The 16,207-nt window shown below is 42.9% G+C and overlaps 1 protein-coding gene across 1 annotated transcript in view; it reads left to right on the top strand.

Moving 5' to 3' along the window:
* The window catches only part of POGLUT1 (protein O-glucosyltransferase 1), a 16,293-nt gene extending 979 nt beyond the window's left edge, over positions 1-15,314 (top strand). Inside the window, exons 2-11 of the mRNA XM_031555471.1 lie at positions 481-810; positions 2,618-2,761; positions 3,208-3,343; positions 5,338-5,459; positions 7,017-7,076; positions 8,120-8,219; positions 9,010-9,068; positions 11,660-11,827; positions 12,339-12,395; positions 13,036-15,314. Coding sequence (XP_031411331.1) covers positions 481-810; positions 2,618-2,761; positions 3,208-3,343; positions 5,338-5,459; positions 7,017-7,076; positions 8,120-8,219; positions 9,010-9,068; positions 11,660-11,827; positions 12,339-12,395; positions 13,036-13,192 — 1,333 coding nt within the window. The 3' untranslated portion in view covers positions 13,193-15,314. The remainder of the gene's footprint in view (positions 1-480; positions 811-2,617; positions 2,762-3,207; positions 3,344-5,337; positions 5,460-7,016; positions 7,077-8,119; positions 8,220-9,009; positions 9,069-11,659; positions 11,828-12,338; positions 12,396-13,035) is intronic.
* The last annotated feature ends 893 nt before the right edge of the window (positions 15,315-16,207 follow it).

Here is a 16,207-nt window from a genome sequence, read left to right as displayed (position 1 = left end):
CACGCGCCCTGAGGGCGGGGAAGAGGCTGGCTCTCCCCGGTTGCCTTTTATAGGGAGGGGCTGCCAGATCCAGCGCCCCCTCAACCTGCACCTGGTGGCCCGGCGGTGGACACAGCTGGGTCCCTGGCCTTCCTTCCCCTTCCCTCAGTTGGCGGTGGGCAGGGTGCCCCGGTGAAGGATGTCATCTCCTGAGTTGTGCTCACTGTCGGCGCATCCCCTCACACGTACAGAGGTAGCGATGTGAATGGCTCCCATCTGTCAGCTGGGGAAAACTGGAATTTGTTCTTTCTCTCTGCCTTCATCACTTTACTGTAGCAAGAAAGTCATTTCAGAGATCAGGGGAAAGTCCAGCAGTTCCTTGTAGTTACGTAGCGGGATGCAGCTAGCTCAAGCTCAAGCACAACAGTTGTGGTTCTCTAATGTGTGCTCAGGGAGCCCAATTTGGTTTCAGAGCCTGCAGGCAGCAAGCCTATGCTAAAGGAACCGATGTCACTGCTCAGCAGGCAGTGTCAGTGGGCTGAAGGGTCAGGATTCCATCAGCAGGGGCACGGTCGGTGTGAGGCACACTCTAGTTCAGCTGTGTGGGCTGAAGTGTGCCCCAGGATCATGGTGCCTTGCTATTGCCCTGCCACCAGCTGGAGCAGAAGTGCTGCTCAGTTTCTGCTGGTTGCTCTGGTTGTTTAATGAATTAACTCCTTTGCCTTTTCTGTGTATTTCAGATGCCAAATGGAAAGCAATAACTGATCAAATTATCAGAGCTGTAGAAGTCTATAAGCCATGTGTAAAGGAGAATTGTAGCTGCCACCAAAGGTAAGAGATTGGTTTCTTTTTTACTGGACAGGACTATGGCCATAATTGCAGGAGGACAGGAGTTAGTTGTAGAATATTTGGGCTCTAAAGTAGCACATCTGCAGCCATACAAAAAGGAGTTTATTAATAGCATTGTGTGAAACTTCCATAGTTCCAGCACAAGTTGTGTCCACGTGCAGATTGACCACCTTCCTTGTTGTCCTCTCTGACTGAACAACATAACTGAGTCAGCATCTCATACATAATCACACAATAATTCCATACACAGCTGATGATATTTCTGTATTAGAAATCCACTCTGCATTCTCTCTCTGTACAATGTTTGTTGCTAACAAGTTTTTCTGATGGACTTTTAGAATTGAAGGAAATAAATACTTGCAAAATATTTTAAAATAGTTTAAGGATCATTACAGAACACGGATTCATTTGGCATGCTGCTGTGTGGTACTTGCCAGGGAACACTTGTATTCTACAGTGACAGGCATTACTAAAGAATCCAGAAAGATAATACAGTATCTACACTGTATGACACTAAGAAATTCTGTTCATTTTGATAGCTGATCTGGAGATATGCAAATGTGCAGCAGAACAGTGAAAGTCAATCCTTTTCCTTAGATAACAGATTCTACTTGTGTCAGATTTACTCTGTCTGGGTGGCCAAGGACTGCAAGTCTAGCTTGTTAGAGACAATAAAAAGGCAGCAAACAGCAATGTGAATGTGCTATAGAACTCTTTAACTTTCTTCCTGTTCTCCAACTTGTTACATTTCATCCCTGCTTATATACTTTGTTGGCCTGTAACAATTCTTTATGTAGTTTACATTTTTCAGTCTGATACAGAATAACAGAAGCATTGAAGTAGGAGGGGACCTTTTGAGATCAGGAAGTCCAACCTCCCTGTTCAAGCAGGGCCACCTGGAGCAAACAAGACCGGTCTAATCAGACCAGAGACTCCATAACCTCTCTGGGCAGTCTTTGCCAGTGTTTGATCACCCTCATGTTTGATTCAGCCCCTTCAGATGGGTCTGTGCAGTGTTGCATTAAACCAAGCCATTAATGCAGTGTCTTACTAAAAAGTAGAGGGGAACTCTCCATGACTGTACAGTCTGAGAGGAATTGTTAGCTGCTCCAAGCAGTTGGATGTGAGGGCCTTTAGACTATATATAAACTGCATTCTGTGTCTGTATTTTGACATATTGGTTAGGTTTATGTTTTTATAGTGCATTCTAGAAGCTCACCAATGACGTGCAGATACCACGGAATACACTCTACATAGGCTTGTTCTTCTGGACTAGCTTTCACTGTATGCAGCATTACCCAGTAATCCTTGTGACTAGACTATTACTTTCTTTTTTTTAATGTTAGAATAGCATAATGTTTAGTGAGGAATTTGGCCTTGGTGTGACCCATCATTGTTGGAAATCCAGAACACAAACTTCAGCACTCTAAAGTTTAAGTGAACTGAAAGGCTTTCAGCTTTTATCATAACCTGTCAGGGTGTTTGAGGCCTGTTTGGTTTTTGGAAGAATGACTACAGTGAATCACATTGATTTAGTTTGAGAGTCCGGTGCTGGGTTTTCTGTTCAGGCAAACAACACATAGATCATCATAGAGCAAAGCTGGGACTTTGGAGTCTCAGAGTAGTGGCTGTTTCAAGTGACTTAAGTCGAATCCTGTTATGCCACATGTAGCAGAGCTGGAAGCCACATAGAGCTTGTTGTATCTAGAAACCTCTCACGTATGCTGTAGTAATTTAATGTGCAGCATTCCCCTGATGTACCTAATGATAGCTAATTGTTTTGTTTCAGTGTCTGGAAACAGGACCTGGCTCCTTTTCGAAGTGGCATTTCCAAAGAGACAATATCAGACGTGGTGAGCCGGAAGCTCGGGACGCACTACCAAATCATTAAGAACAAGCTGTACCGTGAACATGACTGCATGTTCCCTGCAAGGTAAGAGCCACACAGAAGATCCTGTCTCCATACCTTGGACATGAGAATACTTCCAGTACTTCCAACCCTGCCAAGTTGGAAGTCACTGAGCATAATGGTATGTCATTTCAAGGTCTGGATTCCTTATCAGGACAGGAGCCTAGGAAATTATATCTGAATGTAGGCAAGAAGTAAGTGTCATTGTTGCACTTCTGTATACAAGCGCTAGTTGATTGTGGGATCCCAGAGAAAGATGCAGATCAAGTCAGGTTTAACTGGGTGTGTTGCTACACGGGTGTCTGTACTGTACTGGGGCTTGAAGGCTGCTATGGGCAGTTCCAGCCTGCACTGTGGTATGGCTCAGGCTTTCTGTTTCTTCTGCTCCTGTGCATAGAGATACCCACAAGACACTCAATGATTCTTCCTTCTCCTTATGGCTCTTTGTGAGATGTGTCATTTCTCCACAGATGCAGTGGAGTTGAGCATTTCATTCATGAGATCATCAACCGCCTCCCTGACATGGAAATGGTGATTAATGTGAGAGACTACCCCCAGGTCCCCAAGTGGATGAAACCCATTATCCCAGTCTTCTCCTTCAGTAAGGTATGCACACCTTTAAAAGCTCAGCATTTCTGAAACATGCATGTCCTCTTTTCTCTTGGTAACATATTTTTGAGGATGGTTCCCCGCAGATTTCCTGTGTGTCAAAATTGTTCTTTTTTATTCTTTATGCTTCTTTCTGCTTCCAGTTTTCTAGTAGACAGACTTGCAGATTTATTTAATAGAACAGCTTTTCTCCTCATTAGCTCCTCTTTCAGGTCAAAAAAAGTACATCTACCACAGTGGAATGATGCACAGCTGGACGGGATATGTGCCAACATCACTGTGATTTACTACAATGCCTCTGTTAAAGTTGTAGCCATAGCTTGTCAGCACTGTTAAGGATTTTTCATTATCAGCCAGCTAAGTCGATATGAATATTTCAGTTCTCTTTTTGGACTACAGATAAGTGTTTCTTATCGTTTTTTTCTGTATTAATGCTGTCACCTGTGAACCCCTTTCCTGTGGATTCTTCTTTCCATTTCCAAACATGCACACACACGGAGCCAGACAGACATGCAGACATTTGCTTTCTGATTCCCTTTTCCCACACTGGAAAGCCCTCCTGTATGTTTTCTCACTTCTCCATTGTTAAATCTGTTGTAGGGTAGTGCCTTATCTTTGCCAACGAAATATCCTTACAACTCTAACTTCAGGAAATCTTGCTGTGTTTTAGTGTATTCCCAGTATGCCCAAATTCTACAGTCCTGATCATGACCTCATACTTGGCTGAAGCCCACAGACCATAAGATGCAAAAAGAAGCAATAAATCATTTCTTCTTGCTTGGTCAGACCCTGTTCTGTTTCTGCTAAATTACCCTAAACCCAGGTCTTCAGCTTACATAGTCTGAACTCTAATATGATCCATAACCTTTGCCTAAAAGGCAACCTAAAACTATCTCTAGAATTTCAGTGCAGCATTGCAAGCACTAACATTCAAGCACTTGGTTTGTTGTGTGAGCATTTTCAAGAACTGGATGTCAGCGGTCCCTCTGGGCACATGCTCTGTATCAGAATGAAAAAACATGCTTCCCAGTATTAAACTGGAATTTCTTTATTTGTAATAATAATCTGTTTCCAGTTAGTCTATCTCAGTGCACTTCTGAAGAGTCTGCCTCTGTCTTCTCTGGGTGCTACTATTAGGTCACAAAAGACAGCATTTAGATTCCCCCAAGCCTCCTTTTCTTGTACAGGAACAAACCCAGTCCTCAGTTTCTTTTCATATGTCTTGTATGCCAGATTCCTGACTACCTTCGTGGACTTGGAGGCTCTCTAGTATCTCCAGGTGACAGGTGGATAATTTGGATAGAAAGTTTATTATTAGTGCAAAGAAGCAGCCTGTAGTCTGGGTTCATGGAAGCATTTAGTCTTACTGAATTGCTGGTTTTCCTTCTGATTAAATGAGGATTTAAGCCTTAAGATAGGAATGAGGAACTGGAATTCTTACATGACCTGGATGTTTGCTGTGGTGAATTGTCAAGTGGTTGGTGAGAAGGCTGGAATAAATTGAATTGCTGGAAACTTAAATGTCAAATAGTTTATAAGTGCTTGTATCACAGGGGAAATAATACCTCTTAGCTTATGATCAGTAGAACTTATTTGTAGCTACGCATAGACAGAAGACTTTAGAAAGTTGAACGGAGCTCAGGTGTTATTTACTGATCAGCTATATCATGGATCTTTGTTGTTTTCTAACACGAAAGGTTCATGTTGGCATGCAGCAAGACATAGCCTTTTCAAAATCTTTTTGTTGGAGAGGGTCTTCAGCTTGTCCAGTGGCCCGCTCTGGCAAGTGTGTATGTTGAAACACACCGGCTTTTCTCTGTTGAGTTGTGTTCATATGAACCCCAGCTATGCCACGGTGACCGTGAAGTTCTCATAGGTGCTTATAGAACAGGGAAAGCATTCCGAATTCCCCAAAGGGCCATTATTGCTGATGAGCTCAATCAATAAACTGAAGTAAATATTATTCTTATATTACTCTCCTTTTTCTTCAGACAGCTGAATACAATGATATAATGTATCCTGCCTGGACATTTTGGGAAGGAGGACCGGCTGTTTGGCCAATTTACCCAACAGGTTTAGGGCGCTGGGACCTCATGAGAGAAGACCTCAGAAGGTACGTTTTGGAAATGAAGGGGGGAAGGCTTAATGGAAAACAAAAGCCACAGTAAAAGCCACGTAGCTCTGAGAAGAACACTGAAGTCCTAAGCCATAGGTGTGTTGGCTGGTGATCTGTCCTGCTGCTTGTCGTTAGCTGGATGCATACAGCCTAACTGCTGTATAAGAATTCTCCATGGAAACCTTGGATGATGTAAATAGAAGTTATAATTAACTGCTCTGTTTCCAGCACTTTTGTAAGAAATACAGAGGACAAAGTGTTCACATTCTTCATGCTATCAGGACCTCATTGCTATCATTTTCAGTGGGACAAGGTTTGTCAATAAAGCAGGAGTTACTTCTTGCCTGTAGAAATTTTCCTTGACGCATGGAAATAATTTTATTTTTTTCCACCTACTGTTTTTGTTTTGTTTTGTTTTGTTTGTTTGTTTTTACTGCAGGGATGATCTAGAAGGTTTGTATAAACTCCTTGAAGGGTAAAGGAAAGCCTTCTTTAGGTCCACTTTCACATGAGTATTATGCAGTAGAGAAATGTGGAATCATTCCCAAAAAACAAGAGTAATTACTTGGCCGAGGGTAAGACAGCAAGACAGAAGATATTTCTGACAAGGAGTCTTTCTTCTGGCAAGATCTTTGACTGTTAGCAGAATAAGGGGCTATTTCCTCTGGAGAGTGACAAATAAAATATCTAACAGCAAATGAACATAGAAACATACCTGGAAAAAAAACATGCTTGATGCCAATCAGTTAGCGTCAGAATGTGAGGCTGAATGTTTCCTTCCTCAAAATCTGAAGATTTTGAGAGGAAGGGACTAGTCCATAGCTGATGCCTAATATAATTTAATACACTCCAATGATGTATTTACTTATTCTTGCTTTCTCAGTGAACCCCACTTATGTCACTGGATTACAAGCAGATATAAAGCTTGACCTGGACAGGTCATGTCAGGGATCAGGATGCCCACGTATTGATTGAGGTGCAACAAAAATGTTCAACAAAGGGTTCCCTAGGGAGAGGTAGGCTATTGCTTTGGCAAAAATAAAGCATGTGAATAGTTATTTTGAAGAACGCAGTTTGTTTCCCCAAGTGAGTTTCATGTTAAATATATAAGCCCCTGTGTAAAATATCCAAAGTATCAGGTTTGTTTGTTTTTTTTTAATTGGGAAATGACAATGGCCAGAAAGTATTCATTTTGTACTATCTGCAGTCGATAAAGGACAGAAAAATAAAGCAAGAATGTAATAAGTGGATTACAACTTTAGGATAATGCTAATATCCTTAAAGGTGTAGGTTTGACAAGGGTGTCTGTGTATAATTTATTTCTTTCACCGGAAGGTGCTCTGAAAAGTAGCCTACATCATGTTGTCTTGACTACCGTATTCACTGGAAAACCTTTCATTGGATCTAGCAGAGAGGTTGTTCTGCTGTTATGAAGAAAGTGAGTTCCATCAAAAATGAAGAATAATAAAATAAGATCATGCTGTGAAAACTGATGAGAGCACTGTTTCATTGATCGATCAAATAATTTATTGCCATGTACAAATAATATTTCAGATCTGCAGAAAAATGGCCATGGAAGAAAAAAATCTCTAAAGGATATTTCCGAGGATCCAGGTGAGCTTATCATGCCTTCAGTGTGTGGGCATCCACAACCTTACTGGGCAACCTGTTCCAGTGTCTCACCACCCTTACAGTAAAGAATTTCTTCCTAATATCTAGTCTAAATCTACCCTCTTCCAGTTTAAAACCATTTCCCCTCATCCTGGCACTATATATCCTTATAAAAAGTCCCTCTTCGGCTCTCAAGTTGTCATGGATTTGCTGCTTTCTTTCTTAATGAGCAAAAAGAAGAAAAGGATAATAGCTACAACTATTTATATGCGTACAAATGTATATAACAAGTGATGCACAAGCAATTGCTCATCACCCACTGACAAATGCCCAGCTAGCCCCCCCCCAGTGAGTGGAAGAGAGCAAGATGAACTCCCACCCCCTTCAAAACTCTCCTTCTGCATGATGTCATATGGTATGGAATATTCCTTTGGCCAGTTTAGGTCAGCTGTCCTTGTTTTATCCTCTCCCAGCTCTTTGCTAAGAAACCAGCATGGCCAAGGCTCTGTATAACAATGCTCAGCAACAACTATAAACATTAGTGTGTTATCAGCATCGTTTTTCTCCTCAAACTAAAACACAGCATCGTACCAGACACTCCAAACAATTCCATCCCAACTGAAACTGAGACAGATGTCTTGACCTTGTTTATCAGCAAGGGCTTAAACTGGTGTGAGATGGAGCAAGGCTGAACATGTCTAGCATCTCCTAGCTCTCTGACTTAGAAAGTAGTTAAAGTATTTGGCACTCATCAGTATAAAGCCCAAAGGAAACAACATCTCTACCAATTTGTCCTGGGAACTGCTTAAATAATACTATTAAATATTAACTATTTACTATAAGTGAAAGAAAGAAATTAGGCCTCGCATCTTTTCTCCTACTAATATACCATCGGGCAGACATGTACTAGATGGTTGGCACTTAATGATGCTTTCTGGGGGCATACTGAGATCAACCTGAAAAAGAGGCTGTGTCTTGAGTCCCGTATTTGGGTGGTTGTGTTGGGTGAAATGTTCTGGCAATAACTGGTGGCGTTTCTTGTGCAGGACGAGCTCCGAAAGAGATCCCCTCATTCTGCTGTCCCGAGAAAACCCAGAACTCGTTGATGCGGAGTACACCAAAAACCAGGCTTGGAAATCTGAGAAGGTGTGTGGGTGTTGTCTGTCTTCCGAGTGTGAGGACCAGAAGGGAAGACAAAGGTGGCTTTGAATGATTGAGATGCATCTTGTTGGGGAGTTATGAGTGATCCTGTAGCAGGAGGGAGGCTTGTAAATCTACTGATAGCCACAGCTCTCTGGTGGATGAAAGGAAGCAGTCTCTAGAGCCCATCAGGCCAACCTTTTTTTTTTTTTTTTCTTTTCTCCTCCATCTGTGCTTTCTGTTCAAGAAAGCCAACAGAGATAAGAAAATGAATCAATGCCAGTTCTCTCCTCTTCCATTCCTGAAAAATTAGCCAACTTCTTCCCCTTCTAACCTCAAGCTGCCTGCATATTGCTGTCAGTCTTTCTAAACCTTTTTCTGTCATCTCCATCTCTTTGTCTTGCTGCTGATAACATTCTGATAACTGTTGCTGGTAACTTTTTAGTTCCATACTTTGTGCCCAGTCCAGCTCTCTCCAGACTGTCTTGGCTAATCCAGTTACACTTGGCTTCACGTAGTCCATTGTCCCAAGCTGTTTTCAGTTCTGTGGCTGCCAACTAAAAATTTATCATTTAATGTGTTTGCTTTGACATTTGTTTACAGGCAATTTACTGTAACTTTTTTCTTGTTTGAAAGGGACTTGGTTCTTCATAATGCTTCTAAAAGCCCACTGGGGAAAGTTTCCTCAGCAGCACGGATGGGGGTTTTGTGACTTCAGCTTTATCTGTAACTGAGAAGGAAAATGAACTTGAAATCGATGTAAAAAACTTACAGATTTTTTTATGTTCTCTTAAAGGATACCTTGGGGAAGCCTCCTGCAAAGGAAATACCACTGGTTGATCACTGCAAATACAAGTAAGAGTTTCTGAAGAGTAAAGTTGTTTAAGGGCTATGGGTTATTTCTTTCCTTGCTTGCACGATGTATTGTCTCTTTTTAAGATCTAATCCAGCAACCAGCTCCATGCAGACAAGGGAGCTCGTGAACAGGCATATAGGAGCTGAAAATTAGGGAGCATAGCATGGCCTTTGTCAGTGCCAGCTTTCCTCTATCACATCAGGGGAAATAAAATGCTTTTAGGAAAGATCTTTGACTGCCAATAAGCACACAGTTAGAAAATGCATTTATTTTTATGGTTTTTTGGTTATTTTTTTGAGGGGAGAGGAGCATTTTTTCTTTTTGTTTGTTTCTAAGTCAGTAGGGCTTACCAGATGCTTTTCTTTCTATTTCTTTTCCAATCTGTATATTCCATTGTTGTGTGCATGCATGTATGCGTGTGTGCTACAGTAATAGCTTTACTATCTTTAAAGACATGAAGAACTAAGGAGCTGTGTCTTCATATGCATACTGGGACAAATGTTGCCATTGGATGTATACATTAAAAGAGAGAACCCGAAATGTGATTGAGCAGATATAATACTGATTCATACTTTCTATGTTGTCTTGGAGAATGTGGTTTTGATTTACAGAGGATTTTATGTTTTAACTATTTTAGGGAGGGATTTTTGGTGTAATACTTATGTGGCTTTCTGTGTAAAAATATAGACTTAGTTTGTATTTACTTTTATGCTTGATGTTTTGATTTTTCTTCTGGTTTAAAATCCTATAGTTGCAAATCTACCAGCTAAAGTCTGCTCTTTTAAGAACTCAGTCATTTGGCTGAATGTGTGTTTTTGTGCAAACGTGACTGACTTGTCTCATTTGATTTTTCACTAAACTGTTGCCCAGATTTCTCCCTTCTGTTACACATAGGCTTCCCCAAACTCCTGATGGTTTGTAAGCCCTTCATACAGTATGAGCTAAGACATCTCACCGTTTTGTCTCAGCCCCAGTAATAATTATCAATAGTCTTTATCAGCAGAAGCACACAGACTCCATAGAGTCTGTTCTGGATGACTAACCCCAAAGCAGTCCTGTGATGTTACTGACTTCCGTTTGTCAGTGGAAAAACGCAGCTACAAAAAGAACTGTAGTCAGATTGCCTAACTCTGAAGCCACACTTCTAGCTGTGGGCTGTGAGAGGCAGAGACTAGTAGGGTCAACAAGAATGTCTCACCTGCTTCTTTCCATGTAGGTGCTATATGGGTCTGTCCGAGAGCAGCCCTCGGTGAATTAGCTGATGTCACTGTAATGTGATGGAAAGTACAGTCGTAATTGCAGAGTTACACATTCCAGGCTGCAGCAAATGAGAACAAGTCCACATACAGAAATTATGGACGCAGAAATAAAGAAACAAAAACTGTTTACCTTAAAACCTCTAGTAGGTAGGGATCTTCACTGCCAGCCCTTAAATGAAGTCTGGAAAGAGCTGGATCCTGGCTCCACCCCTTCCTCAGCTGCATTGCTTGCACCTGAGCTCCCCTGGGTTGGCCCTGCCTTCCCACCAGGTGCTCAATCAGTGCTTCAAGACATGATTTAGCATTTCTGTTACAGTCACGGATGGTGGGAGCTGTGGCTAAAGCTGGACAGAGTTATTTTCTTACTTCTAGACCACTATTCTTGTTCTGTCTCTAATATGATTGTTCAGTTCCTAGTACAGTATGCTCCTTATCCCTGCCTTGAGCTCCTAGATAATACAAAGAGTGCAAGTTAATTTCAGATTTAATTCCTTTCACTTACTGTTGAACCAAGTTTAGCTATATCCCCATCTCACCCAAAACAGCTATGTTAAAGGAAGAGCTCCCTTCCCCCAGCCCAAAATGTTTGACTTCAAAGATTAGTTCCATGTACTGAGGGGTTTTACCCACAGGAAAAACAGCTTTCCATATAATTGGAGAAATGTGGGTTTGAAAAAGCAAGGAAACAAACAACCAAACATGTCTCTGAGATGCATTTTGCTAAGAGAAATCACCCCCAGTCAAGCCCACTTTACTAACTTGGCAGAAAATACTGCAAACAAGATTGTTGATTCTTTGTTATCTGCAAAGTCCATCTGTTTTCTGCTAGTCTGTTTAACCTCCTAGGGTTGCATTCCCGAGTTAATGCGAAACAATTAGCTTCAGATTAAAGCAGAAGATAAAAAAAAAGAAAGGAAAAGAAAAGAAAAGAAAAGAAAAGAAAAGAAAAGAAAAGGCTGAATAGATATGGAAAAGCAGAACAATGGACAAAAAAGCTCATTCAAGACAATAAAATCGGGGAAAAGCTCCTCATGGGAACAGATTCTTTTGTCAGTAGTGTAGAGCCACAGAAATAGCGTCCAAGGTGTGACATTCCATGCCTTTTAGGCAGTGGTTGGTGAAGCCTCCTTTGGTTTGCCAAAGGCAGGTCTTTCTCCTAGATTTCCCCCCTACATTTTGTTCAGCACCAGAAACTCACCTAGAGCATCTTCAACTTCAGTTTACTCATGCTATGGACCAGTGAGAAAACCTTATCAGTACTCAGAGTCTGGTTTCTTTGGATATTTCCTCACAAAATGCCAGGTGTAACCTCTTTGCTTCACCTTTTAAAGGTATCTGTTTAATTTCCGGGGAGTGGCCGCCAGTTTCCGGTTGAAACACCTCTTCCTGTGTGGTTCACTCGTCTTTCACGTTGGAGAAGAGTGGTTGGAGTTCTTCTATCAGCAGCTGAAGCCCTGGGTCCACTACATCCCAGTCAAATCAGACCTCTCTGATGTCAGGTGTGTGACCCTAGCTATGCTCAGTGGGACAGTGCGTGGCACAAGGCAACACTGCTCTGTTTGGGAAGGTGGCTTACACCAAGAAGAGCCTCTGCTCCTATGCATCAGACAAAGGCTCTTGGAGGTCACGTTTTTTTTGCTTTATTATCGTATCCAGAGAACCATTTGCTTGTATTTCTTACAGAATGTGGTTTCACTGGGGTACATAGGTCTCTCACCCTCACTGAAATCAGCAGGCATTAGGTGCTTAAATATCTCTGCAAGCGAGCACAGAAACACAGATAAGAGGAAGAAGAACATATTACTGGGCTGGAAATGTGTTAGCTCCTGGATTTCAGCATGCTGTCCAGGACTGATACGGAACAAATATGAATGATGAGATTCTTCTGTGCTCTGAAATCCTTGCTCAGCTCTAAATCCTTAATCTCATCCTCTGCAATAGTTTAGCTAAGTTGAGTTGTAGTTCCCCACTAAGCTAGTTGTTTCATAGCATTTTTTGTCTGCATTTTAGGGAGCTGTTGCAGTTTGCAAAGGAAAATGACAACATAGCACAAGAAATTGCGGAGAGGTAAGTTGTGTGTCCTTTCTGTTTGTCAAGCATTCTTCTTCCAAAACATTTTCTTACGCAGCTTTTGAAGAGGTTACCTATCAAAGGCAGCCTAGTATTAATAGGGTTAAGTATATTTTCCTTCTGCAATAACAGTGGGAGTTTTCGAGACCTTATAACAAGCGGAGGGACCTGGAGACTACGTGTTTAGGTCTTCGGTTCACATGTGCCCTGTGTCAGGAACCCCACTGAAAGCTATCAGATGTTAGGAGCTTTTGTCTCAGTATGAAGTGAGTTGGCCCCTGGGAGCTGTGTCTGCATTAAAACCATTATATACCCAGGATAGCAGAGGCTGCCTTCTGAAGCAGCACGTAGCACTGCCGCTTAGGCTGCATCTGATATGTAAAAGTTGATATTTATTATCCCAGATAACAAATACCATCTTGAGGATAACAAAAGCAGTGCAAGTGTCAGAGCCATAAGAGTGAATGAAGATTGTGAAATCGAAATAGACGCTATGGAGCAATGCACGTTGTTTCTCATTTGGAAAAAACAAAAACAAAAACAACAGAAGAGTGAAAGTTGATATGCATATGAAACAAAACCAAAGACTCTTGTAGGAACTGGAAATTGGTTCTGATTGTGCCTTGTGTGTCTCTAGGGGACGCCGATTCATCACTGAACACTTGCAGATGGAGGATGTCTCTTGCTACTGGGAGCATCTGTTGTCAGAATATTCCCAAACCTTGACTTACAAAGTGAAAAGGAGGAAGAACTACAGTGAGATCACTTCTGAATGGTTAAAAACGGAACTGTAGAGACTTCTCTGCTTTTCTCTTCAGCTCAAACTGATCTCTCTGGAAATCTGAAGATGGGTGTGTCTTCTTTCTGGTTCTCTCAGATTTATTATTCTTTACACTAAAACTGCAGAGAGCACCAATAGACTAACTTTAAAATTATTCCCATGCACTGGGACCCAGGTCTACTGTTGCCATAAAGACAGTAAGTTGAGGGTTGGACTATGGCTGTTTGCTGGGCTCGTTATGCTTGTGCCTGGACGAGTGTTGTTGCAGAATCATAGAATGGCCTGGGTTGAAAAGGACCACAATGATAATCTAGTTTTAACCCCCCTGCTATGTGCAGGGTCACCAACCACCAGAACAGGCTGCCCACAGCCACAGTCATTTGGGATTTTGTTACTTCCTTGTCACAGAATGATCCTAAATCCCATTCAGTCAATGAGATGCCTTGCTGTTCGTTTTACTGGACCTTTTGGCAAGTCCTCTGTACTCATGACAAGGTAGTGTTTGCTATGCTCAGCTGGGAGATACATGTCCATTTTTGGCAGTGGTCAGTGTTTTCTCATCTGTGTGATAGCACTTGGGATATTAGGTGTTCACTGACAGGAGCAGGTACTGGGATTTGAGGTAACCTTTTTAGATAGCTCAGAGCTTAGGTTTGTGATGTTTAGGTCAAGTTTTTAAGGTCGATGGCAGACTTTGATGGGACATTAAAAGGACAAATTATCCTTGCACAGGTAAATTACCTACCTCACGAGGGAATGGCTGGTGATGATAGCACTGCTGCAGTGCTTGGCCTGAGTAGCAGACAGTCAAGCAGCTGAGATAAAACTGCCTTCACTGTGGGGCAATGAGCTGGATCCATGCACGGCCACGCAAAACTGAGGCTGTGTTATCAAGGTCTCAGCAGTCTGCTGGCCAGACTTCCTGGGACCCTTAAGAACCTGGAGAAAATATTACACAGAGGTAGATTGAGCTGTTCTTTTTTTTTCTACATATTCATAGATTTTCTGCTCTAATTCTCTTCTGTAATCTTTCTAAGGCTTTTCATTTTAAGGCTGGTGACACCTCTGCTCAGTTCAGCATTCCCTTTTCTTACACCCAGCTGTTAGGCTCCCATTCTCTCAGTCTGGTTGAGGGAATGCCTTCAAGTCACACAGAGGCAGCTACTCCTCACGTTGTTTATCTTAAGTTCAGTCATAGGTTGTTTGTGCTAAGTGTTTTTATGCCGACTGCAGGAAGGAATACAATTTCCAAAACTCTCTATCTTTTATGAGCTGAGAGAGATCTGGGAGGAAGCAGTGTGTTCTCTGGCATCCAGACAGGCTTCGTTTCTCCTACTTACTGTAGTGTCAAAGCCTTGCATTAAAACAAGTTTTTGAGTAGCACAGAGCTACGCTGTGCTGCTTCCTAACCTCTCTGGTCCTCTGCAGTTGTGAGTCACTTGCTTTGGGAACACTGCTCCTTCTGTGCTGCAGAATGTCTGCCTGAGCAGGGCAGCCACTGTCCCAGATGTATCCTTTGGGTGTCAGTGGCCGTCTGTCAGCAGAACGCAGGTCTTGGCCTTCCTGCCATCTGGATGCCTAAGCCTGTTGGAGTGCAGGGGAGCAGACTGCTCCCTCTGGCTGAAACAGCAGTGGTGGCAGCAGCATGGGATTCAGGGGTGGCCTCTGCATCTCTGGTGAGCTCCCTCGCTTACAAAGTGGCCTCAGTCATGTCTTAGGAAACAACACATTAATGGAAGGGAACAATAACAACGGCTCGTAGTTTGCTCTGTAGTCATTTTGGATCAGAGAAGAAAACACTGTCAAGAAGTTCCAAGTACACTCACAACACATATGCACTCAGAGACCTCAGCAGCACTGCCCATTCCAGGAGCAGGGATGTAACTATCAGTGGTACCAGTGAAGCTCCTAGAGCAATATGCAACTATGTGCCACTGTGGGCACAGAAAACAAATTAGGGTGTTAAAATAGTTTGGTTTTAGAGGAAAAGGATTGAGTACAAGTGGAAAGGGTTTTCTGGTTTTGTATTTTTAGCCAATGAAGCTCAGCAACCTGAGAAATGGAAACAACTCTGTATAGTATTTTTAAACCATTTTTAGTGATGTGCTTTTGGATTAAAACAAACAAAAAATGAACTGTTGCTGGGTGCATTATTTCTCAGAATTGCAAGAAAAGATCTGGATAATCCCCAGCTGTCTCAATGAGAAGGGGAAGTTTGTCTTTCTGTGTTGTTTTTTTTTCCTCTTTGACAGTATCTTTAGGGCGTCTCTGTGGAATCTGAGAAATATGCCCATCCAAGTTGCCAAGTCATGTGTGACGGTGACTGAAAACTTTTCCTGAGTGATGGCTGCGTTAACTGGTGACTCCTCTGCTTCCTTTGTCACTTTCCTAGAACAGCCATGAGTAACTGCCCCCACTCCTCCCCAACAGGATGGAGCCCGAAGTGGCAGGGAGGTCGCTCCTAAAGGTGATGGGACCTCCCTCAGGACTGCAGTTTAGATGAAGGTTGGGATGTGAAGGACGTTCAGCACAGCGCTTGTAAGCACATGTAAGATGTACTGCCACAATGCTGGAGACCCGCACAAAACCAGGAATCTGTGACCTCCCAACTGGTTACAACCATAAGAAACAAAAGGGTAAAACCAAAAGCCGGCCGAGGTCTCGGCGGCCTGTGATAGCGGCACTGCTGCTGGGCCACATCTGCAACCGGGAAGCACAACTGAAGGCCTGGGTGGTGGGTCGTGCTCATGGCACCACAGGATGGTTTGGGTCGGTAGGGACCTCGCGCCTCACCCCAACCTCCTGCCACGGGCAGGGCTGCTCCCCATCAACTCAGGCTGCCCAGGGCCCATCCAACCCCGAGCCCCTCCAGAGGCGGGGGGCCACAGGCACTGCGCCGTGTGATAGGCAATCGGAAGCCAACAAGGGAACAAAGGCCGAGGGGCGCTTCCCCTCCCTTCCACACGCAGAGAAGCTCGCTCACCGGGCTAGGGGCTCCCGAGCCCTCGCGCTGCCGGCTCGCCCCGCC

Source organism: Meleagris gallopavo, chromosome 1, assembly GCF_000146605.3.
Source record: "Meleagris gallopavo isolate NT-WF06-2002-E0010 breed Aviagen turkey brand Nicholas breeding stock chromosome 1, Turkey_5.1, whole genome shotgun sequence".
NCBI classification, from domain to species: Eukaryota; Metazoa; Chordata; class Aves; order Galliformes; family Phasianidae; genus Meleagris; species Meleagris gallopavo.
Note: the sequence above shows the minus strand (reverse complement) of the source record. Positions and strands in the feature narration are given on the sequence as shown.